A 24,530-nucleotide genomic window follows, 5' to 3' on the forward strand; every position below is an offset into this window, starting at 1 on the left:
TAGGAATTTCTTTGTGGTGGGGAAGAGTATCTAATACAAGTGAGAAAGTACATGTTTCATAAGAAGTATAGATATGATGCTGTCGGCATTCAGTTTTATTTGCAGCTGTGTAGGCAAAGCAAGAGTTGGAGAGTGAGTTGGCATTTGAAGTCTGAATAGATTCTGAATAAGAAATCCCTGGGGTGAATATTAGTTTCGTAAACATTTCCGCGTACTGAAAATTGTGAGCAAGGCAGATTCAGAAAGCAGTCCAGTTTGTGTGGAGCATGGAGCTTGAGAAGGTAGGAGGTAGTGAGAAATAAGTCACAGGGCAGGCTGTGGGTCAGATCATGGGAGGTCCTTCATGCTAGGCCCAGCAGTATGGAGCTTATGCTTTAGGTCAGCATTTCTCAAAGTGTGAGCTATATATCATCTGCCTCAGAATCACCTGAGATGATGGTTGTGAAAATGCAAATTCCCTGGCCTCCATTCCTGACCTGAATCAAAGTCTCTGTGCCTGAGGAATTGGGCATTGGGAAGCCTTTGAAGTTTTTTGAGGCAGGAAGTATGTTTTGTTCATTGTTGTGAACCAGAGAATAGTGTGTGGCATTTTTACTGACTGACTGGATGGACGGATGAAAGAATTTTGTGTAAAGATGGTTTGGAAGTGGCTCAGACCAGAGGCAGGAACATCAGTTGCAGTGGTTGAAAAAAATTGTTTAATGCATGGAAAATGTGCACACTATATTAAGTGTGAAAAAAGGAATACGTATAGTATGAATTCAGTTTGGGAGAAGAACACCCTCTGAATCCACTCCAGACCATGATTTCAACACTGAGTTTTGCCGATATACCATGGTCACAAATTCATTTTCCTGAAGTTTATATTTTTTTCTCTTAGTTTATGAGCATCTTTGAAGGCAAGCATTGTATATTGCTTTTGGAATTCCATAGTTATCTTTCAGTTTGGGGTGCCTAATTGATGGTCAATTTGTGTGTGTTAAATAAATGTTAAATCTATGTTGTGTTATATGTTATAGATAGGAAAAATAGAGGCCAGAATGTTAGAAGTTCTAATTTCTAGGTAGTAATATTACTAGTGATTTTTAAAAATTGGTAACACCCCATTGGTAGATTTTATTGCAGTCAAACTTGTAGAGAGATGAATCACACAGTTAACATATTTTAGTGTCTGTCATGTCCTTGGGTGCCAGAAACCATGGAGAAAAGGACATGTGAACAGACATTAAGATTCTTTAACTTGATTTAAGGTAACTTAAATGAGAGTTACTGGTCATTTGTACTTCTATAGAAAATAAAGGAGATGACAAAACCATTTATTTTTTAATCAGAACAAAGTCCACAATGTTATTTTATAGTAATCTTTGTGCAGCCTTTCAGGCTGTTGGACTGTGAGGGTCTGAAAAAGGATAGACATACTGGGAGTGGAACGAAGGGCACAGAGGGAGAAATGAGGTAGCGTGAACTGAACTGAGACTGATCTGAGAGCCTGGGAAAGGAAGGAGGGAAAGGAAGGAAAGTTGATGTGGTTTAAGTACATAGGACAGGTGCCTCTTCTCCAGGCTGCTGGATGGGAAGATTTTTAATTCTTATGACCCCCCCTTCCATCTTATCAAACTTCTTCCCCAGATGTTTTCGGTACCTTCTGAACAGTTGTTTGTTCTTTGTTATTAGCAACATGTTTATGTCTTCATTCGTTTTTTTTTCTCCCTGATATATGGGATGTATGAAATGAAAAGAAATAGTTGACGGATAAACTCCATTGCTTCATCCAATTCTCAGAGAAAGCATCTTTACCATTTTTTAAAAATTATTTATTGGAATATTGGGGAACAGTGTATTTCTCCAGGACCCAAGCAAGTCGTTGTCCTTCAATCTAATTGTGGAGGGCGCAGCTCAGCTCCAAGTCCAATCGCCGTTTTCAATCTTAGTTGCAGGGGGCGCAGCCACCATCCCATGTGGGAATTGAACCGGCAACCTTGTTGAGAGCTCGCGCTCTAACCAACTGAGCCATCCGGCCGCCCCATCCTTATCCTTTTATTTATGAAAGCAGTGGAACATTATGAAAATACCTCAAACATTTTGCAAGAATTTATTTTTGCCCACTTTACTAAGGTAAAATTGACATACAAGAAAATTCACCGGTTGTACAAGTAAGTGTATAATTTGATGAGATTTGACATACGTATTTAGTGTGTAACCACCAGCATAAACATCATATGGGACACTTCCATCACTGCAAAAAGTTCCTCATGCCCCCCCCTCCCCTTTTTTTAAAGGAGGGCGCAGCTCACAGTGGCCCAGGTGGGGATCGAACTGGCAACCTTGGTGTTATTAGCACCACACCCTAACCACCTGAGCTAACTGGCCACCCCTTCTCACACCCCTCTCAGCAACCACTGATCTGATTTCCAAGTTTCACCTTTTCTAGACTCAGAGAGTGATAACAGTGTGTAGTCTTATGTGTCTGGCTTTTTTTCACCTAGCATAATGGAACCTTTGAGATTCAGCCATGTTGTCAAATGTATTAGTAGTTCTTTTTTATTGTGAAGTAGTCATTAGTTATGTGGATACACTATAATTTGTTTATCCATTTACCAGTTGATAGATATTTGGTTTCTTTCCACTTCTGGGGCTATTATGATTAAATCTCTAAGAACATTTGCTTTTAAGTCTTTGTGTGGATGTATGTTTTCTTTTCTCTTGGATTAATACCTAGGCATGGAATTACTGGGTCATATGGTAAATGTATGTTTAAGTTAATAAGAAACCGCCACGCTTTCCCAAAGTGGCTGTGCCGTTTTGCTTTCTCATTAGCAATATATGAGAATTCCAATTGCTCTACATCTTCAATACTTAGTATTGTCAGCCTTTTAAGTTGTAGCTTAAGTTTTAGTGGTTGTGTAATGCTATTACTCTGATTTTTAATCTGCATTTCTCATAATGTTGAGCTGCTTTTCATGTGCTTATTTCCCATCCATATGTCTTCACTGGTAAAATGTTTAGATTTTGCGAATTTTTTATTATGTTGGAGGTTTTATTATAAGAATTCTTTATACTGCATGGGTATATTTTTTGTAAATATTTTCTTCCAATTTATATCTTTTCATTTTCTTAATAGTATCTTATGAGGAACAAAAATTTGCTTATGACTATGAACATTTAAATTATGCATTTTTGATATAGTTCATTGGTTAAAGCAGATCTTTGCAGAAATACTTTCACCCACTGTAAGGAAATATATCAAACATCATAAAAAGTGTCAAGTAAATAAAATTATAGCCTTAAGATAGAAGACAGTGGTAGAACGTAGATTTTTTTTTTGTAATTTAAAATTGATTGGTTAGAGAAGACAATAGGATATTATAACCATTGTTTAGTTAACCACACTACAGCAGAATTTATTCTGAAGATTAAATACTTATAAAATGGTACATTATTTAAGAAGTATTTTGTTGACATGAGTAGAATAGTTTTCCATTTTTTAAGTGATGTAACTAACACATTTTGCAGAAAGCAGATGTGCTTGTGATCTATGCAGACTGGTTTCAGTGAAGGATTTCATCTACACCAGAGGGTGTTGCTTGTAGCAGTTTATGAGATGCCATGATTGTTAAGCAGAGACTTATTTTAAGAAATCTGTTTTAATATATGGCACCCATTTCATTTTGAAAACCAGAGCCAACTTTTAAGAGCTACTAAAATGAAAAGTCTAGAGGGAAGGACTCTGTTCCTTGTCTGAGATCAAAACATTGTCTAAAATCTTTTCCCTATCTCAAATTTATTTCAAGGAAAGTGGCAGCATTCACTTACCATAGTTCATTATTTTTAGTGAGTGTTGGTTACTAATTTCATTGAATACATTGTTGTGTAGAATACATTGTCGTAATAAAAGATTTAATACAGAATGAAGAGTGAAAAATCTTTCATTTTCTCTTATCCTGAATTCCCTGTCTGCATTGTCAGTTTAAGATGTGTCCTTCCAGTTCTCTTTCTAGGAATGTACACATACATATTAAACATACCTTTTTGTTTGTTTTACACAAAAGGGTTATTTTACTATGACTTTTCATACTAGTCTTGAGTGATCTTTCCAAGTCAGTTCACATGGGTTTACCTCAGTCTTAATGACTGCATGTTGTTCCATGCGTAGTGCAGATGAAACGTAAGTTACTTAATAATTCTTTACCTATTAGTGGAATCTTGGGGCTTAAACTTTTTTTTTTAAACTATTACAGATAGGTACAGTGAACATCTTTGTGGACATACGAACTATTTCTTTAGGATAGATTTATAGAAATTGAATTGCTGTCTGAAAGGGTATATGGACATACTCTTAAATTTTTATGTATACTGTTCATTTCTTTCTAAAAGGCATAAAGACTTACAAGGACTGTAGAAGTTGTGTCTCATTTCAAAAATGATTGCTGGGACACTGCTCTGTTTCTGTCTTCAGTCACCCTGAAGATAAGAGACCTGTCCTTTTTTTCTCTTTCTGATTTCTGAGTTCTGCTTCTATTCCACATCGCGTTTTCTGGGCACATCTCATGTGCCGGGCTCTGCCGTGGGTGCTAGTTTGGAGGACAGAGCTCTTGCCTTCAAAAAAATTCAACAAATTCTCACCTGAGAGATACCACTCCAGGGTCTTACCACACTAGTACTAAGGATTTTTTGCAACAGAGACTTGGGCTTTTAAGTACATATTACAGCCTGTTTTATAGAAATGTTTTTGTAATATTTATAATAATGAGCTTTTGTAGTTTATTAGCTATATTGTGTAAAAGCATGTTAAGATTGTTTAGAGGTATGTTGTAAAAAGCATGAGACATTTATGTGCCAACTTTTTTTCTTTAATACAGGAATGGGTAGGACAGGTGGAAATAAGTGCCCTTTCTCTGATGTACAGGTAAACACTCTAATAACATTAAACAAAAATAAAGTTAGTGGGAAATTAGTATATTCCATTATACTAAAACTGTTTAAATAGCAGTTTTATGCATTGGTTATGAAGTGTATTTTCTAAGTTGTTTCTGACATTTAGATATGTCAACGTTTAGAAATTCTAATATTCAAAATATTTTTGGAAAAGCATACAGAAATTTTTCCAGGCCTATAAACTATATCACTTACCAATCAGCCTGATAGAGAAATTATTTTCTACTTTGTCAAGGCTGGCATTAAATGGCCACTAAACTAGGCAAAACACACGTTATTAATTTTACTACTATTGACTAATAGAGGAGCAGGTGAATGCTTTATTTTTTTGTTTTCAAAATGCTTTTATATATTGCTTCCTTATGATTTCTGAGTTTTGAGGTCTCCTTTTAGAATTATATCTGAAGTCACACATATGCAAATTATATTTGAAATTGTATTAAAAATACTTTTATATAGGTATTTTACAACTTATTCCATTACTGCCTTTTGTTTACTGCTATATCTTTAATGCCCAGACCAATGCTTGGCACATACTAGGCTCTTGATGAATGAATGATTGAATGATTAAATCTCAATTTATGAAATATATTCCATAAGCAGTAATTTCTAATGTTATTTTCAGGAAAGATTTTGTAATTTATCGGGAACCAAATGTTTCTCCTTCACAAGTAACTGAAAATAATTTTCCTGAAAAGGTAAGAATTTTTCTAAATGTTTCCTGAAGGATTTAAGTAAAAGAACCACTCAGTTGCTACCTTGACCTCCTAAGCAATAATTTTAAAGTGATTTTTCGAAATATTTCTACATGAAGGTTACCTGATGATTTTTTTTAAGTTCCTGTTAATCATCGATCCATATTATTTTGTATATGTTTTTCTCCACAAATCACTGTGTTGGACCCTGTCATAACATTTTACCAAAGGGAAAAATATTGCATGTGATTAATTAGATTATTGTTTTACATCAATATAAACATTAAATAATAAAATAACTTGTGAAAATAGGTTCTGCTATTGCATCCAGAAGTACTTTGGTAATTGTGATATATTTACCATTATAAAGATAATTTGCTGGTTAAGGTGTCATTATCTATTCACAAAGCAGAAACAATTGAAAAATTACATTAAGTCTAGGAAGAAAACTGATTCATTATAAGAAAAACTAATTTGTGTTAATTAGCTGATTGGTAATCATTCAGGCCAAATATAAGTGTCTTATCACCATTCTAATGGTGGTTAGGAGGCAGGGAATTGAATGAAGGACTACCTGTGTAAAGACTTGGGCTTTCCAAGGTGCTTGGCTCTGGATCTCACCTTTCTCAGTATTGGAATATGACATAATTAAACAAAATGTGTGTGCATTTCTCTTTGCATAAGTAATTGACTAGTTAGGAAGTACAGTTGACCCTTGAACAACATGGATTTGAACTTCATGGGTCCACTTATACATGGATTTCAAAAATAAATATACATTCTGTCCTCTGTGTCCCAGAGTGTCACATTTGTGGATTCAGCCAACCGCAGATCAAAAACGGTATTTTCCATCCAAGGATGGGAATCTGCAGGTGCGGAGAGCCAAGTGTATACATTGTTCTGTACCATTTTATATAAAGGACTTGAGCATTCTCTGATTTTGGTATTGCGGGGGTGGGAGCTGGGGACTGTGTTCTGGACCAATCTACTGTGGATATTGAGGGAGGGCTTGTTAAGTTTTGGGAGAGTTAAAAGTTACATGTGGATTTTTGACTGCGCCCGGGGTCAGTGCCCCTAACCCCCACATTGGTTCAAGGTTCACTGTACTTAAAACTATAAAGAAGCAGGAAAAAATCTTTTGAGCCTGCTTGTTAAAGGTAAGCATTAATAAGATTTTGGAATATTTTCTTAAAAGCTCTTGACTCTTGTTCTTTAAATAGTTGAAATCATGCTGTTTTCATATATTGTAGTTTTTATGATCCATAAGCATTTCCCCAAGTCATTAAGAACTTCTGATTTAATGACTAGGTAACATTTTAGTATATGGATGTACCGTAGTTGACTGCATTGGAGCTTTAGGTAGCTTCTAAAATATTTACTTTCTGTTTAGAAATTATTTATTAGTACTTCAGAGATATTGTAGGTAATAAGTGGCTATATAAATGTCGTATGTGAAGGACTGAAAGCTGTCTTTTATTTTTCCCTTTCAGGTTTTACTGTGTTTTTCAAATGGAAATCATTATGATATTGTCTATCCCATAAAGTATAAAGAGAGCTCTGCTATGTGTCAGTGTAAGTATCTCTCTTGTGTTTGTATAGGAAATGATATTCCTAAGCTACCCAGTCTTAATACAAACAAGTCAGGGCAAATATATTCTTGTATAAAAAGATATTTCTGGGAACATTAGGTTACCAAAAATATTAATACTATAATAACTGGGGGGAAAAAGAGCTAGTAGCTTGAGTTTGACTTGTAAATACAAAGTTATTTCATTCCTGCAGTCATTAAGTTTAATAATAAGGATTTGTATGTGTTTTTAAAGCTGCTGGTGTATAGCTTGAAAGCCTAAATGACCGAGCAAATCAAACATTTGATTGTATTTAGCTCTAGAGTAGGGGTTGTTAACCTTGGCATTATTGATCTTTTGGGCCAGGTAATTCTTTGTTGTGGGAGAGGGCTGTCCTGTTCGTTGTAGGGTATTAAGTAGTATCCCTGCCATCTACACAGTAGATGCCAGTAGATTGCTCTCCCATTGTGACAATCTAAAATGTCACCAGATTTTGCCACATATTCACTGGGAGGATAAAAGGCTTCCTTCCAGTAGTTCCTTGCTTTACCTCTTATCATCTGTTCTGACAAAGTGCACATCACTCATACAAAGCAGTAGTTGGGCATATAACAGCTTTTTCCCCTGTTGTTAAGCCAGTGGTGACCAGTAAGATAATGTGTAATGCAGATTTCTAAAATTGGTCTCTTTTGAGGTATGAAAGTCTAGCTGTCTAAATCCTGGGCTGTTTCCACCTCTCCCAGCTAGTCAAAATCTGGACGTTACAGCTTTGGGAAGGATATCTCATGGAGCCTACCTTCCTATATTTCTCAGTGTCTGTGGTTTCGATGATATCAGGGGTAGAAGAAAGATGATCTGTGAGACGGAGGTCTCTTTGGGGACTCATTTCGAGGGTGGGCACCCATTGTTGATGAATTCTTAGTGCCCTTGTTTTCATAAAGATTACTGTAGTAAAACCAAATGAGAGTCCTAAATTCTATATGTAAGTGTTTTTGACTATTTGGTCATATATATTTCCATGTGTTTTTTTTCCATTTTTTTTGGTTTTGTTTTTGTTTTTAAAGCAAAACAATTGTGTATGCTTCTTTAGTGGTTGCAGAGAACACATTTTATAAGTTTCTTTTTAGTCTCTTATGAACAGTTATCTACTTTCTAGTAGTCTTACTATTTTCCATCCAAACCTCTTAAGGTTGGGCAGATTGTATAGCATCTATAATTCTCAAATTCCTTGTCCATACAATTAGAATAATTACATTATTGTGTGCTGGGATTAAATATGAAGGTACGTAAAGGCTTAACACAGTATATAGAGTATAGTAATTGTTCAATATGCATGTTTAGCTTTTATTATATTTGTTTCGCAGTTGTGATACCTTTTTATGTTATTATTAGTTTTTAAAATTGTATATCTTATTAAATTATTTCAAACTAACTGCACAGACAGAAATTCTGGCTGCTCTCTAGGTAAATTTCTGATTAAATTGTGTTGACCATGAGATGTTGCAGATGTCTAGTTAGGATTTTAGAAGCCTGGGCAGTAGACATTCACAATTTTATGTTAGAACATAAAATTAGTTAATGTTGTATAACATCTCTCTCTTGTTAATTGCAGCTCTCCTTTATGAATTGCTGTATGAGAAGGTCTTTAAAACTGATGTTAGTAAAATCTTGATGGGACTAGACACCTCTGAAGTAGCTGATGAAAACAACAGTGAAATATCAGATTCAGAGGATGACAGTTGCAAGTAAGAATGAATTTAAGTTCTGAAATACCATTATAGTGCCACACAAAGAAATGGTTCAGTAAATGTTGCTGCATGGCGTTGCCTGACACATTGCAGTATTATGATATTCCTAAAATAGAGAAATGTGCAGAAGTTTCTTTTTCCCTGCCACTAATTTTGGGACTGTTTCTTTTGAAAATTGATGTTTTGGGTTGATAAGGATCTATTTCTATGTAATCTAGGTGTTGAATATATGTAGAATAGATTTGGTCCTACCTATATGTGTGTATATTAGAAAATTTTAAGGTTAACCTGTCAATTATTTACGTATCCAGGGATGAAAAAGAGCCCATTTTGATTTACTTTATTTTATTGTTTTCTTTCTTAGATAATGCCACCTCTTTTTCTTTTTAGATAAAAATCCCAAGGTGGGGTAGAAGTGTGAACAGCCTCTGTTTAGGTTGTGAATAGCATGTAACTTTGATTTTCTGAGGCTTATTTTCTTTTTCCACACAGGACGTGTAGGGTAGTGGTTAAAAGCTTGGGCTCCGGACAGGCATCTAAACCTGGTTTCAATCCTGGCTTCCTGCCAACTTACTAGACTTGGGGCAAAGTTACTGTATTTGGCCATGTATAAATAATGTGCACTTTTTGGCCCAAACTTGTGAGGGAGAAATAAGGGTATGTATTATACATGGGTAGTAGTACTAATTATGTATCCATACAAATGTTCTTAATTCTTTTATTTATGCTTATGAGTTAAAAGTGTAACTCTAGAAATCAATAACAATATCCGTATGCAAAATAACATCCTGGAATATAACAATTGGTTTTGTTGAACTTAGGACAAACTTGCAATGACGAAGAATTCTTGACCTTCTATGATGCGTAAATATTGTAAATGTGTTACTGGTACATAAAATTTCTTGTACCTGTATCTGTTCTTATGTTTTGTAATTATTTGTTACATAAAATTTCTTGTACCATAATATGTTAAAAAATAAATGCTAAAATTCCTTTACAATACAAAAAGCAAGTACCTAAATATAAACAAACAAAAATTTGAATTTAAAAAATTAAGATGAAAGATTTTTTCCCCTGAAAGTTTGGGCCAAAAACGTGGGTACGCATTATATACGGGAGCACATTATACCCGGCAAAATATGGTACTTAAATTCACTGAGAAGCCTCAATTCTGTAGCTAAAAGATGAGGATATATTTCTTCAAAGGGGAGAATTTATAAGAATTAAATGAAATAGCATTCAAAGTGTAGTCTATTTCTTAGATAGTGTGTCTAACATATATTAGTTTTTATCAACAATTAAGAAGTTTGTATTTTATAAGAACCAACTCTTTTCATTCCCAGTGAAGCTAAATGTATATTATTCCTCTTGCATCTTAAATAGGGAAGTATCCTATTTGGTTACATACTGTGAAACTAGAGAAAGATGTAATTAAGCCTTAGGATATCAAATCTTTATGAAATACTTAAATCTCCTTTTATCTGTAGTTCTAGGCATTTGCTGAATTAAATTTTTCTGATCCTGATTGAAAATTTGATTGACTACCATGTCTTTGTATGAAGGAAATGAATCATTTAGGTTAGAATCTGGGTCTGCCTTTGTAAATATAACGCTAGGATAGACTAACTTTGCATAGATCGTTCTGCTCCATGGTTTTCTCCAGGCACCTGTCTGATTAAGACATGTCATTAAGCATAGAGGAAAGTTAACCAGGGAAGGTGTGCTCCTTGTGCTGTTGTTTTTCTTTTTATACTGTACTTTTGTAGCCCTTGAAACATGGAAGCCTTTCTGGTTAACTTTCTGTTGTATTATTAAAATTTCTTTTGATTTGTGTCACATCTGGCTTAGAGTGGACAAGCCTTCAATTATGAAATACTGCTATATAGTTATGGCAAAATAGGTAGGTAATGAGGAAGGACCAAGGATGTCATTGTACTCTTGTGCCTGGATTCTTTTTGCGTTCATATTGGTCAGTTCTGAAGTACTGGAAATGATGGGTGCATTTTTAGTGTAGACTGTATACACTTGGGGTCTCTTAAAGATTACTGAGTTTAAGGGTATACACTTGGAAAATGTCCTGAAAACTAGAGATTGATTTAAAGACGAATTGTAGCACAGAAGAGGAGTACAGGGAGCCTCTCATCACATATCCCACTAGACTTGCGATCACTCTGTTGCAGCCTTGCCAGCCCCTTGGTCACCCCAGGGTCTTTGTACTTGCTGTCTGTCCCCTCTGCCTGGAATACTAAATAGCCAGCCATAAGCTTTGCTGTCTCACCACTTTTAATTCTTTATTCAAAAAGAGATCTCACGTCGTTTCCTCATTCCACTTTTTATCATTTGAAGCCTATAACTCAGCACTATCATTTTTTCCTACCGACGCCCCCATAGCACTTACCAGCATTTAACATACTGATTACTTAGTTTGTATCTACTCTTAATAGAATGTACATCTTGTTATAGTGGAATATTTTCTTTAATGGAGCCTCACCTATATATTAAAAAAAGGGAAATTTTTTACATTGAATGTTTTATAAACTCATTCTGTCCACCCAAATTTCTTTTTTTTTTTAGTTTATTGGGGTGAAAATTGTTAGTAAAGTCACATAGATTTCAGGTATACAACTCTGTATTATTACATCATCTATAAATCCCATTGTGTCTTCACCACCCAGAGTCAGTTCTCCTTCCATCACCATATATTTGTTACCAAATTTCAATCTATATATGTTTTCTTGATTGAGCCAGTAGGATTACTGATAAAAGTCTTTGACTTATCTCCCTCCCTCCCTCTCTCTTCTCTCTCTTTTTCTGACACACACACACACACACACACACGCTCACGCTCACTCCTTCTCCATATACACTTTACTAAAACTTGTATGAGCTCATTGGAATATAGCAAGGGTGTCAAAACTGCGGCCCTGCAATCCATTTTCATATCACCCGCAGCAAATTCCAAAAATATATTTAGTTTACTTAAATAAACCAGGTGAGGCAATATGTACTTCACCTTGAGTGAGTGGCCCGGCTGTTTGTGTATTTTACTGCATATGGCCGTTGGTGAAAAACGTTGAAAAAAGTTTGGACACCCCTGGAATATAGCTTTGACTTTTGGAATATAATTGACTTTTTTGAGATTTTTATATGAAGTTTGACTAAGTTAATTGCCTGCAAACACATTTTGTACTCCTAATTATAGTTACATGTCTTCCTTTGTAGGAGTAAAGCTACCACTGCTAATGCTGTGAATGGATTTAAAAACTTGTCAAGTGATCAGGTATTTTTTTTTCTGTTAATAATATAAGAGCTTATGAAATTGTAATCTTATTTTTTTTCCTCTTTTCTGGTACATTTTCAGTACTCAGGAGCATCTACTAGTAAGAAATTTTTCAGCAACTTTAATTTTTGAAGTTTTGTTTTGATTTTATTCTTAAACGTATCTCAAACAACAATGTTATGTAAGCATTTCTGTGTTGATTGGACTTCCTGACTTTGTTTGTTTAGCATCTGAAAAACAATGGGAAATCCTCAAGCCTTCCTTTGTCTAGAAAGGTTCTTAAGTCACTCAATCCAGCAGTCTATAGAAATGTGGAATATGAAATTTGGCTGAAGTCTAAACAAGGTGAGTTTAAAAATCTGCATCTTCCATAAATTTGCTTTGTGGCATTGAAAATAATTATATCAACCTGATATTATACTGATAATTGTTTACAGCTCAACAGAAGCATGATTATTCCATTGCTGCTGGCTTACAATATGAAGTTGGAGATAAATGCCAAGTAAGTAATTATATAGAAGAAAAGATTTTACTTGAAATCTTGTTCTAACAGGAACCAAGAAAACAGATCAAGTTTGAATGTGTTGTTAATTTGGGGTTTCAGAATATATTTATAATATATACATTATAATAGTCACAAATATTTGGCATTTTAATCTATTTAAATACATTACCAAAATTGTATGTATGTAAATTTATCACATGATCTTTAAAAAACAATTCAGTCTTTGATACTATTTGCTTCAAAGAAGTAATAACTTTAGATTTTAGGACAAAGTTTCATTACAATTGGCAAATAATTTACTGAAATTGAATCAAGCTTGACATTATAGGTCAATATGTTTTGTTTATAAAAGTCTTCCTGAAAGATGATACATTTATAATCTTTTCTGTTGAAGAAAGGAGAGTGAACAAGAAGGAGTTTTACCATTTACTTTGAATAAACTACAGCTCTGGATTTAAGTAGCTCCTTAATAAAGGGAAATGTTGGATTAGATCAGTGTTTCTTGGAGTGATTTTGCACCCTGCCCCCCCTCCATTTAGCAATGTCTGCAGACATTTTTTTGTTGTCACAAATGAGACGGTGCTGTTGACATCTAGGTAGCATAGACCAGGGATGCTGCCAAACATCTTACACTGCGCAGGACCTCCCCGCCCCCTAACAAAGAATTGTCTGGTCCAAAGTGTCAACAGTGCCAATGCTAGAGAAACTGGATAAGATAATTTCCAACGTCCCTTTTCTGTCCTTTGTTTACTTAAAAAAAAATAAAAAGCTATTTCCCAAACAAAAACAACCCACATACACAAAAAACGTTATTTGGAAGATAATTTTCATCAAAAAGTGTTACCTTTTAAAAGCTAGTTTAAAAGAGCCACTGACAAGCATTTCTTCTTGACATGTGGGGAAATGCTCATTTCCTTTGTGGTAAAGTAGTTTATGTTTTAAGTATCTGATTGACCAGGATTATATCTGGGCACTTTTAAGAGCTTAATCATGTTCTGATTCTGGGGTATTTGAAAAAGGAAGAAGAGGATACGATTCACTTGTGTTCTTTCTTACGGGATTATCAGAAACATGCTCTAATTACAGAACAGAATTGTGGGATCTTTTACTAGGGTGCTTTGGAAAACATGGAAGACAACACAAGAGTAGAACCAGGAGGGCTTAGGGCTCCCCCCCTCTCGCTACCTCCTTAGCAGAGAAGAGAAGATTGCTTATCTTATGCTGCATCATTTAAGTTGTGTTTCTTGTTATTTCAAATCAAGCATATTTCCTTTGAGGTTGCAGTTGCTTTTGGTAAAGTAGATGCTGTTGATAAAGTAGATTGTAAAGCAGATACTTGTTTTAATTTTTTCCTTTTTAGAGTATTTTGTTTCTATTTCTACTACTTGACAATTACACTTGGATAAAATTTAATTGAAATTTTACTATGGAAACTGCTAGGACTCAAAGATGACTTGCTTACTGAAGTAAGCATGTAAGATGTAGTTTAAACTTTTGATAAATAATAACGTCAGAAAAATCTTTTTTATTATTAAACTGTTGGAAGAGAGGAAGGCGAAGTGTGTCCTGATGTGATTGGTGAAGAATGAAACCTCAGCTGAGGACTTGCACTAATAATGAAAGTAGGAGGTTACTCAGAGCACTGCTGCCTGCAGTGTTCCTAGTGATCCTGTGCAGTGAGGTGCAGGTGCCCTGTTTTGACTAGAAAGAAACTTAAGGAGTTACTCTTGTGTCACAATTTACTATTGGGAAATACCAGTTGTATGTTAGAGAACAGATAATGGATCTGTTTTTAGGGAGAAGATGGGTCACAATTACCCACTTTAAGTATTGGAAAAGTGAGAAGATAATATAGTAATAATAATTGATCTCGTGTCCTTTATATATATCATACCTCCCTCATCCCATCTCCAGAGGCCTATGACTTTGGTACTATTATTAGCCCCATTTTGCATGTGAAGACACTGAAGTATAGTTGTAACTTGCCCAAGGTCGAATTGCTGGTAAGTAGAAACGCCAGGCCTGGAATCCTGGTGTGTATGGTGCCACAGCCCTGAGTTCAGAACCAGGACACGCTGCCTCTCTTGTTTGGAGCTTTAGTAGATTGTGCTCCTACTTGAACTGGTTAGAAAAACAATTTAGAACAATTTTGGAAGGGTAAACAAAAAGTGTTTTAGGTTAGAGGTACATGAGTCTGGGAATTCAGAGAGACATATTATACACTCTTTTCAATTTAGTTTGTGTTTAACAATATATATTTTGTTTTCTCTTTAATTGAAAACAAAATAAAATTTAAAAAGTGATCCCTCGTGCAAGCAAGCAGGTGACTGATCTTTCTGGAATTGTTCAACAGGTTAGGTTGGATCACAATGGGAAATTTTCTAATGCAGACTTTCAAGGGGTTCACTCTGTGAACGGACCAGTTCTGGGTGAAGAACTTGGAAAGAAGTATGTACTGCTTTTCATCTAAAACACTTACTATCTTTTCCATTACCCTAATGTAATCATGGGAATTTCTAAATGGCCCCATTTATTTGCAAATTCAATTAAAGGTGTCGCCTATGTGTAGAAATATATTTATTTAGGTCTTTTAAAAAAACAGTTCTAATTCAAATTCAGTATCTTGCATGATGAGATAGTTTAAATAAAAATACTTGTTTTGTTGCTTACTGTTTAAAATGTGCCATTCTTCACAAAGGCATTTTGGGAAATTAACTGTTGTTAACTGTAAAGTGGGAGCTTTGGAGGGCAGGAACCATAATCATTTCTAATGTTCACTACTGCATTACATGGAGTTACTTTTCAGTAAATGTCAAATGGAGTAAAATTTTATGGTTAACTTTCTGTTACACAGTGTTACTTTAGAGCACCTTTTGTTTCAGTTGCTGCTGCCTTTATTAGAGGCACCTAAACTTTACTATGGAAAATTTCAACCATATGCAAAAATAAGGAGGATAGTACAGCGAACCCCAATATACCCATCACCCTATTTCAGCAATTAACATTTGGTAGTTTTTTCTAATCTGTTCTCCCTAGCCCCTTTTTTAAAAATGGAAATGAAATTGGAATGTCTCAAAAAATCTCAGACATCACACAATTTCTCATATACAACCTTAACTACAGTACCACCACCACATCTAATAGGACAGCAACCATTCCTTCTTTATCTGATCTTTTGCTTTGACTGTATTAAAGCATTTTAGTGTTTTTTTCAGGTTAGAAAATATGCTTTTGATTTATGTCATTTTATTTGATTAGAATTATATCTCGATTGCTAAATGCTTTGTTTTTACTTCAATTTGTTTTTAATACAAGAATTAAAACGGGAAATTATTATGTAAGTTGCAAATAAAATAGTTATGCAGAATTCTTTAATAGATACCCTTATGAGGAATACTTCAAGTTATTACAAGGTTTTTTTCTTCCTTTTGAAGACAATTACCGAAGAACCTCAAACCACCTCCCTCAGAAAGCTGGAACACAGTGTCAGGGAAGAAGATGAAAAAAACTTCCCTTTCTGGACAAAATTGCCATTCTGGTAGGAGCACATGAAGTTATTCTTTCTTTGGGAGAGGGATGATAGTACATGGGGTTGTTTATAATAAGAAAATTATGAGGTATTTTGGCTTCTTGTCACAGACGTGGATTACAGAGGGCCAAAGAATTCAAACAAGCCAGTAAAAGCCCCATCAGCACTACCTCCTCGACTCCAGCACCCTTCGGGAGTAAGACAGCATGCATACCCTAGTCATTCTGCAGGGTCACAGTCTCAGAAACCCACCAGCGAGCACAAAAATCTTAGGACACCCTCACAGACCATAAGGTAAACTTTCTGAATATAAGAGACGTAGAAATTAAGTGAGGGGCATTTCTTTTGTTTGCCGCATTACATGCTTTTGAGTAGTTACAACTTTTTGTTAATATGCATGTCTACAGCATATCAAAAGTATTGTTGGTAAACTATTATGTGAGGATTTCCGTCTTTATAATTCTCTTTAAACACATGACAGTAATGTAGGGCAAGAGATCTTTATTTTTGAATATTTTTTTTCAAATGATTTGATAGATCTTATCCTAGCCAAATCTTATTTCTGGTACTTGATAGTTTTCTGGTAGCCCGTAATATATTAAATACTGGATTCCAAATTGCATTCTAATATGCTCGCTTCGGCAGCGCATATACCAAATTGCATTCCAAATTCCTTGGAGGATCTCTCCCAACAAACAGAATTCTTTGGATGTTTCCCTTTATATAGGAAGTTAAGTCAACCAAGGTGGTTGGTTTACTGGTAAGTTTGGATTGTTTGTGGTAATGTGTCTTAAATGGGGTACCTGTTTTAGGTTTATGTAATCACAAATATCAGCATTCTGACTGAATATCCAGAGACAGATGAGTTTCAGGGTCATAAATTTCTGTGCTGTGGATTTTGTTTTTTCCCTAATCTGCCTTTCTGTGTAGTTTATAACCCTTCGGAGGTGCTTTATTTGAGAGTGTATCTTAAGTGCAGGCTGTCCTTTTCATGTAAACTCGGCCATATTTCCTGTGGGCGCTGGAGCCATCCTGGGTTACTGTGACCAGTGCATTCCCTGTCCAAGCTTCCTCTCCCCAACTGTCTCAACAGCTGTGGCATCATCAGCTTATGTGCTTGCCAAGCTCTAGTCTTTAGTTCCTTTATTTCTGGCATTTGGGCATTCCCCCTTTCTTGGGAATGTACTTAACATTTTGTCATTAATGATAGTTTATGTAATGTCTTCAAGACAGTTGTAGGTTCTTAGTCTGACGTGTTACCAGTACTTTGTTTCCTTTGCCTGGCGTAGCAAGGTACCACAAACTGGGTGGCCTAAAACAACAGACAGTTCTTCTCTCATAGTTCTGGTGGTAGAAGTCTGAAATCAAGTTGTCAGTAGGGCCATGCTTTCTCTGAAGACTCGAGGGGTGGTGGCAGGCATTTTAACCAGTGCAGGCAACGTACCTAAGAGGTCTGACTTATTTTGAATATTAACTTTGGAAACCATCGGAAAGTCATAGGCAGAAATGAGATTTTAAAAAAAAATTCTTATTTTTTTAACAGACTAGGAAAGAAGCATTATTTTCCCTTAAACACAGGGATACTCTGCGGTGTCTTAAAGATTAAAAAAGGGGCCAGCCGGGTGGCTCAGCTGGTAGAGCGTGAGCTCTGAACAACAGGGTTGCTGGTTCGATTCCCCCATGGGCCAGTGAGCTGCGCCCTCCACAACTAGACTGAAGGACAGCGGCTTGGAGCTGATGGGCCCTGGAAAAACAGTTCCCTAACATTCCCCAATTAAAAAAATGAATAAAAGATGAATTATGTAAAAGATCCATGTTATTTGTTAAAAAAGAAATTAAAATACACATAGACTACTGAATGGCTAATTTAAACATACTTTTGTTTACCACAAACTGAATTTATGTCCAGTGTGTTTCTCGTGTTGTATTATCCAGTCTCCCAGGAATTGTTAGAATGATCAGGCAGGTATGAAATGTCTTTGTCTCATTAGGATCCTTTTTTCTTTTATGTGTTAGATATATATTACTTGGTATATCAAAAACACTTTGGCAGACAGCAGTGGCTAATACATAGACATGAAGCTTTAGAGAATTTTTGACGTTGTGACTGATTACATAGGAACCTAGTTATATTTGCAGTTAGTATGCCTTCTTTGTGGGTATGAGAGTGGATTTTACTAGTATATTAAAACAAATTTAGGGACTGATGTGGATCGGATATTTAAAGTAATATTTAAAAAAGACCTAGTCAGAGTTTAGAATTTTATAGTCAACAGGCCACTTGATTTAAGTCCATTAGAGTTTATCTTGACTGTGATGTTCTGTAACTTTCCAGACACTCATGATATTTGCTGAGTCTTCCACCACTGGGGTTTGAGGACTGGTCTAAAATTCTGAGGCTCCAGATTTACCCCCCTGCTTTTTTTTCCAGTATCATTGGGGTTGGCGTCTGCCCTGTTGGATTTAGGTTGTGATTTTAAGTTGGACTATCTGAGGGCATTAAGTGACTAATCTTTACTTTGAGAGTAAATCAGATGGTATTACTGTGTTCTTCCCACTCTTTAGGATGATTCTGTCTCTTCCTATTGTGACAAGATTTTTTCTGTAGGTTTTGGATTTTCATTTGCCACTGTTGTGGAATTGTTAGACATGGTAGAAATAGTATTCATATTGCTTATACTAGTTACAAGCCATATAAAAGCATCAGGGTTATATTAATAGGCTATTAAGTAACTCTATTTGTGCATTTTTTGTCATCCTTTAACAAAATTATATTGAGATGATAGCAGTCTTATCTGTGCATCTAGTATTTAGCCTGGCACATTTTAATTTTTCTTTTCAGCTTTCCATCTCCGTTGGTGGTGTCATAAAAAATTAGGATAGTCTTGGTGTCTCCTTTGATCATTGCCCTTTACTTAGAACAGAAAGTAAGAATGCTTTTAAGACCTAAACTAATAACTCTCTTTCTCTTGAAAGGGAATTCTTATGAAACTGTTGGAATATGGAGTAAAATAAATACAGTGCTTACATTTCTGATCTGATGAAAAGTAAAAAAACACCCCATTATTTCTGTATTACTTGGAAGCGAGTTGTATTTTTCTTTTCTTGTTTTTCACCTAGCTATTGTAAGTTTATCTTCTTGACTCTGTAATGTAGGGTGATGCTACAGGAGCTTCCCATTTGCTGAACATTTATTGATCAGGTTTCCAATAGTTCTGTAATGTCACAGTGTAGCTAAATTAGTCAAATTTGTATTGCAAAACAGGTTATTTTATTTTGGGTACTCAATACATTTGTCTTCTTTTTTATGACAAGAATGTTTTATTTGACAGAAAACCTGATCGTGAGAGAGCTGAGGATTTTGATCACACGAGTCGAGAACCTAACTATTTTGGCTTCTCCCCAGAAGAGCGCAGAGAGAAGCAAGCTATAGAAGAATCTCGTTTACTCTATGAGATTCAAAACAGAGATGAACACGCTTTTCCAGCCCTTTCTGTATGTATAACAGGAAATTATTGTTTGGCAATCTCTACTTAATATACAGTTGATCCTTGAACAGGGGTTTGAATTGTGTGGGTCCACTTATAGCAGATTTTTAAAAATACATACAGTCGGCCCTCTGCATCCCACCCCCCCCTCTGGTTTTGCTTCTGTGTATTCAATGAAACGTGGAATCTGTGGATGTGAAGGGTTGACTGTATGCGCTACGCTGTTTATGGAAGGCACGTGAGCATCTATAGGTTTTGGTATCTGCGGGGGTCCTGGTACCAATCCCCTGTGGATACTGAGGGATGACTAGTTAAGTTTATGCAGATTTTCGACTATGTGGGAGGGGGTTTGCATCCCTAACCCTCATGTTGTTAAAGAGTCAGCTGTAGTATTTATATTAAACCACAGTTTCTAATGATAGACTAATAATTTTTAAACTGAAGGGTACCTTAATGATCATGTAATTCCCCCACCTTTTCACATTTTTTATGAGGAGGGTGAGTTCTAAAGATATTACTAGCTGGTGGCAGGGGTGAGGCAAGTAAATTGGTTAGCTCACTTCTAGTTTAGTATTTTCTTTTGAACAAAAACATGTTTATTTTGCTAGCCAAAGTAATAATATGCAGTAGAGGCTCACAATTCACTTACTAAGCCACAGGTATAAAGTCAGGAGAGTCTCTTCAGTGTTCCGTGTTAAACACACTAGGACCTGGTGACATAATGTGTGCAGTGAGAGCTGTTGTTCAGAGTGTTTGCTCTTGGAGATGGTGGTACATGTGTTCCATGTGTCAGATGCTGGCTTGCAATGGATGCTTCTCTGATGAAAGAAATGTTCTCTACTTTTTGGTTTCTTAATTCTTTTGGGGGAGTCACAAGGGACAACTGTTCTCATGTAGAGTGAAGTAAATGCCAGGTGAGGAGGGTTCATTGGCAGCCTAGGTGAAGTGTCAAGTCAGTTTCGGGCCCTGTGCCTATGGGCTCTTTCTCAACAGTGGATGAAGCGAAATGAAATGTTACAGGAGGCTACCCAGTACACGGTGTAAAACTAATGCCCCCCCCCCCCCCACACACACACAATTCTCTGTCTACTGGCCTCAAATCATTTAGAGGTGTGAGATGCTCCCTTTCAAACAGTTCATCTGGAATAATAGGTCAGTCTGGCACAGGTGTTGAGGCTTAGGAATTATTGGGAAAAGTGCCCACACCCATGTGTGAATTAGGCATGGTCTGTATGCTAAGTATATTTATGTGATACGGTATTTTCCCATAACTCTTAGATAAAAAAAACTACAAAGCATTTAAGTCTGTACTAATAGCATTTTGTCCTTTTTCAGTTAGTGAATGGTACGAATACAACTACTGTAATGTGGGAATAGATTGTGAAATTTTTTGATTGTTAAAATGGAGTCTTCTTACTCATTTTTAGACTGGGCAGTTTGAATCCTGTCTTGGACTTGGTGGTTATTCAGGTTTGTCTTCTAGAAAACGCCTGCCACAGAGGGCTGAGATCCCCTTCTCAGCATTTACTCAGTGCCAGAGGAGTAAAGGACCCTCTAATAATTTAGTTTAAAAACCTGATTTATTCTAGTCCCTTTGTTACACCGATTAGAAGGTTGGATCTCAGGCAGAGCTTACGTGAACTGCTGACAGTAGCATTTCAGTGATAACAATCCTAGTGGCACTGTATCTACTATTTGCACTTAAGTATCTTTCCCCACAAAGGATTGTGGCTTTACAATGGCTGCTTTTGAAGTCTGTATGAAATGAACGGTGCTGTTCTTTGTGCGAAGAATGTAAATTGTAAGGTGAAGTTTTGGTTAGGGTGACTTCTTGAAATGGAGATATGAAGAAGTCTTAATAGTAATTTAGGCCAAAGGTCTGATTGACTAATATTTTGGCTTAATATAATTCAATATGACCCGTAGGTCCTATTTTTTGAAGTTTTGGAAGTATACAGGGTTATGAATTTTGAGATTTTTAGTTAGACGTATAAAGACTAAGATTAATTACTTTAGTTCATATATGTGGGTAAGTCTTTAACACAAAGTATTGGGTTTTGTTTATTTGAAGAGTTCATCAGTCAGTCAGTCAGCTTCTCACAGTAGCAACCCGTGCGTCCAGAGAAAGCCATCCCATGTGAGTGATAGAAAAGGAAGCAGGCGGAGAATGGATGCTGAAGAACGAAAAGATAAAGGTATGTTATTTCATCATTCAAAAGCAGATGCTAGAAATCTGTGTCTAGTTTAAAGTCATACATTGCGAAGAGAGAACCCGTTTAAAATAGGTAAGCAATTTGATGTCACGTCACACTGTAGCAGAGAAACTGACTCTAAAGTTCACGGTAAATGTTATTCTGAAGACTGCATTTTTTGCTGACTAAACATGATTCATGTGGTACTTTTGGTTTTCTGTCTTCCTATTTTGTTCTTCACATCTGACTTGTGGCTGATGCTTTCTTTTTATCTTGATCTGTTTCAGACTCTATCCATGGACATGCTCACTTGGATAAAAAACCTGAGCCAAGCACATTGGAGGTAAAGGTCTTAAATACTAATTGCATCTTTTCTTTTTCCTTAAAATTGTGATAATATAGCAGGAAGAAGTAGAAGAAGATGATGACTTCATTTATAACAGGGAGGTAGACATAGTAGAGAAAAATGATAGTGCTTGAGGAGAATTCACTCACAGATTGTAACCATTTCTTCAAGGGTACATTATGATGACTTATCTGAATTGGTGGAAAGTAGCTTTTACTCTCCATTACCCTACAGTAGATTGAGGTGTTTTTTTTTTTTTTAAACTTTTAAAAAAATTTAGTTTAAGTGTGTTTTTCCAGGACCCATCAGCTCCAAGTCAAGTAGTTGTTTCAGTCTAGTTGTGGAGGGCACAGCTCACAGTGGCCCATGTGGGGCTTGAACCATCAACCTTGTTGTAAGAACACCGCCCTCTAACCAACTGAGCTAACCGGCCGCCCCAAGACAGATTTTTAAAGGAAGAGTGTGCTGTTTGAAACCATGCCCCCAATAAAAACATCCCAGTACTTTTGATGTGATAAAGTTGTGTAGGCAGTTACCTCTCTTTTGAGGACCAGATGTAATAAGAAACAAAACACCTGAGCTGTGAGAGGGTACAGTCAGGTGCAGGTTGGGGGAATTGTGAAGGCAACCATGATGATCCTAGAATGTGGGTCTTTGAAATAAAATTATTTTTTATTTTTGCTTTTAAAGAATATTAGCGATGAGAAATGTGCAAGAGTTTCATCACCATCAAAGTCAAAGAAATTAGAGTGCCCACCTCCAGCAGAACAAGTAAGTACATTGTTGCATCTGACACTGAAGGCTCCATTCTCAGCGTTTCTCAGCTCTGTATGTGGTCATTTAAAAACAAAACATCTACATAGGAAATAGAATATATTTTAGTATCATAATTTGGGTACAGTTATGATTTTTCTTTTATAATTCTGTTGGTTAGTCTACAATGTTCTCAGTTTTTACTTTTTTACTTTTTATTTTTTTAATAATTTTTATTGGGGATTATTGGGGAACAATATGTTTTCTCCAGGGCCCATCAGCTCCAAGTCGTTGTTCTTCAATCTAGTGGTGGCCATTTTAACTCTTTAGTTGTGGGGAGTGCAGCCCACCATCCCATGTGGGAATTGAACCAGCAACCTTGTTGTCGAGAGCTCATGTTCTAACTGAGCCATCCGGCCGCCCCTCCGGAAGCTCAGTGGCAACTTGTTGTCTTCAGTCTAGTTGTGGAGGGCGCAGCTCACTGACCCATGTGGGAATCGAACCGGCAACCTTGTTCAGAGCTTGTGCTCTAACCAACTGAGCCATCCGGCTGCCCCGAATGTTCTCAGTTTTTATTGAATGTTGTTTTATAATCACTGTTTTTTGGACATAGAAGTCATTCTTCAGAATTATTTCATAGAAGGGAGGGGATATAATGATTAGACTGTAATGACAAGTCTAATCATTTTTAAATGAGAGAAATACACATTTAAAAAGCAGTATCATCAGTTTACAAATCTAATGATGAAGGAACCTGAGCTCTAACAGACATTTTGGTTCTTGATTTAATACAGGAGTAGAAAAGGTTCTTAGTCCTTGCCTTTCAGTCAGCGTCCTTCACGTCAGTTAAATAGCATATAATTTTGTGGCAAGTCTTTGTGTGAGGAGTTCTTCTAAGTAACTCATGAATTTCAAGGTGATTTCAATGATTTTGCTTCCTTGCCTTAAAAGTATTGTGTTCAAATTGCTTTAGGATTTGTTTCTGTCTCTACCAGTGACTTTTACAACTTTTGACAGGCAGTCCCTGGTTAGGATCAAATTTGTGTAGAATTTTTCGCTACTGGTTTTTTTTTTTTTAATCTCTTTAATTGCTAAGACCAGAAAGACCATTTATATACTGTGTTTCTCTGAAAATAAGACCTAACCGGACCATCAGCTCTAATGTGTCTTTTGGAGCAGATATTAATATAAGACTCATCTTATTTTACTATAATATAAGACTGGGTCTTATGTAATATAATGTACTATAAGACCGGGTCTTATGTAATGTAATGTAATGTAATGTAATGTAATGTAATGTAATGTAATGTAGTATAACATAAGACTGAGTCTTATAGTAAAATAAGACCGGGTCTTATATTAATTTTTGCTCCAAAAGACACATTAGAGCTGATGGCCCAGATAGGTCTTATTTTTGGGGAAACACAATAGATATTGCAGTTGTATAAAAGATAGACAACTCAAGGTACATTTGGTGGTTAAAATTAATGT

The 24,530-nt window shown here is 35.9% G+C and overlaps 1 protein-coding gene across 1 annotated transcript in view; it reads left to right on the top strand.

Moving 5' to 3' along the window:
• OTUD4 (OTU deubiquitinase 4) overlaps positions 1-24,530 on the top strand; it is a 46,448-nt gene that overhangs the window by 13,298 nt on the left and 8,620 nt on the right. Inside the window, exons 4-17 of the mRNA XM_074338473.1 lie at positions 4,860-4,906; positions 5,561-5,633; positions 7,121-7,202; positions 8,811-8,943; positions 12,169-12,226; positions 12,454-12,571; positions 12,664-12,728; positions 15,085-15,179; positions 16,166-16,269; positions 16,371-16,554; positions 19,593-19,755; positions 21,820-21,943; positions 22,228-22,283; positions 22,977-23,057. Of these exons, the coding sequence (XP_074194574.1) occupies positions 4,860-4,906; positions 5,561-5,633; positions 7,121-7,202; positions 8,811-8,943; positions 12,169-12,226; positions 12,454-12,571; positions 12,664-12,728; positions 15,085-15,179; positions 16,166-16,269; positions 16,371-16,554; positions 19,593-19,755; positions 21,820-21,943; positions 22,228-22,283; positions 22,977-23,057 (1,383 nt within the window). The remainder of the gene's footprint in view (positions 1-4,859; positions 4,907-5,560; positions 5,634-7,120; positions 7,203-8,810; positions 8,944-12,168; positions 12,227-12,453; positions 12,572-12,663; positions 12,729-15,084; positions 15,180-16,165; positions 16,270-16,370; positions 16,555-19,592; positions 19,756-21,819; positions 21,944-22,227; positions 22,284-22,976; positions 23,058-24,530) is intronic.

The sequence above is a fragment of the Rhinolophus sinicus genome, linkage group LG07 (assembly GCF_036562045.2).
Source record: "Rhinolophus sinicus isolate RSC01 linkage group LG07, ASM3656204v1, whole genome shotgun sequence".
NCBI lineage: Eukaryota > Metazoa > Chordata > Mammalia > Chiroptera > Rhinolophidae > Rhinolophus > Rhinolophus sinicus.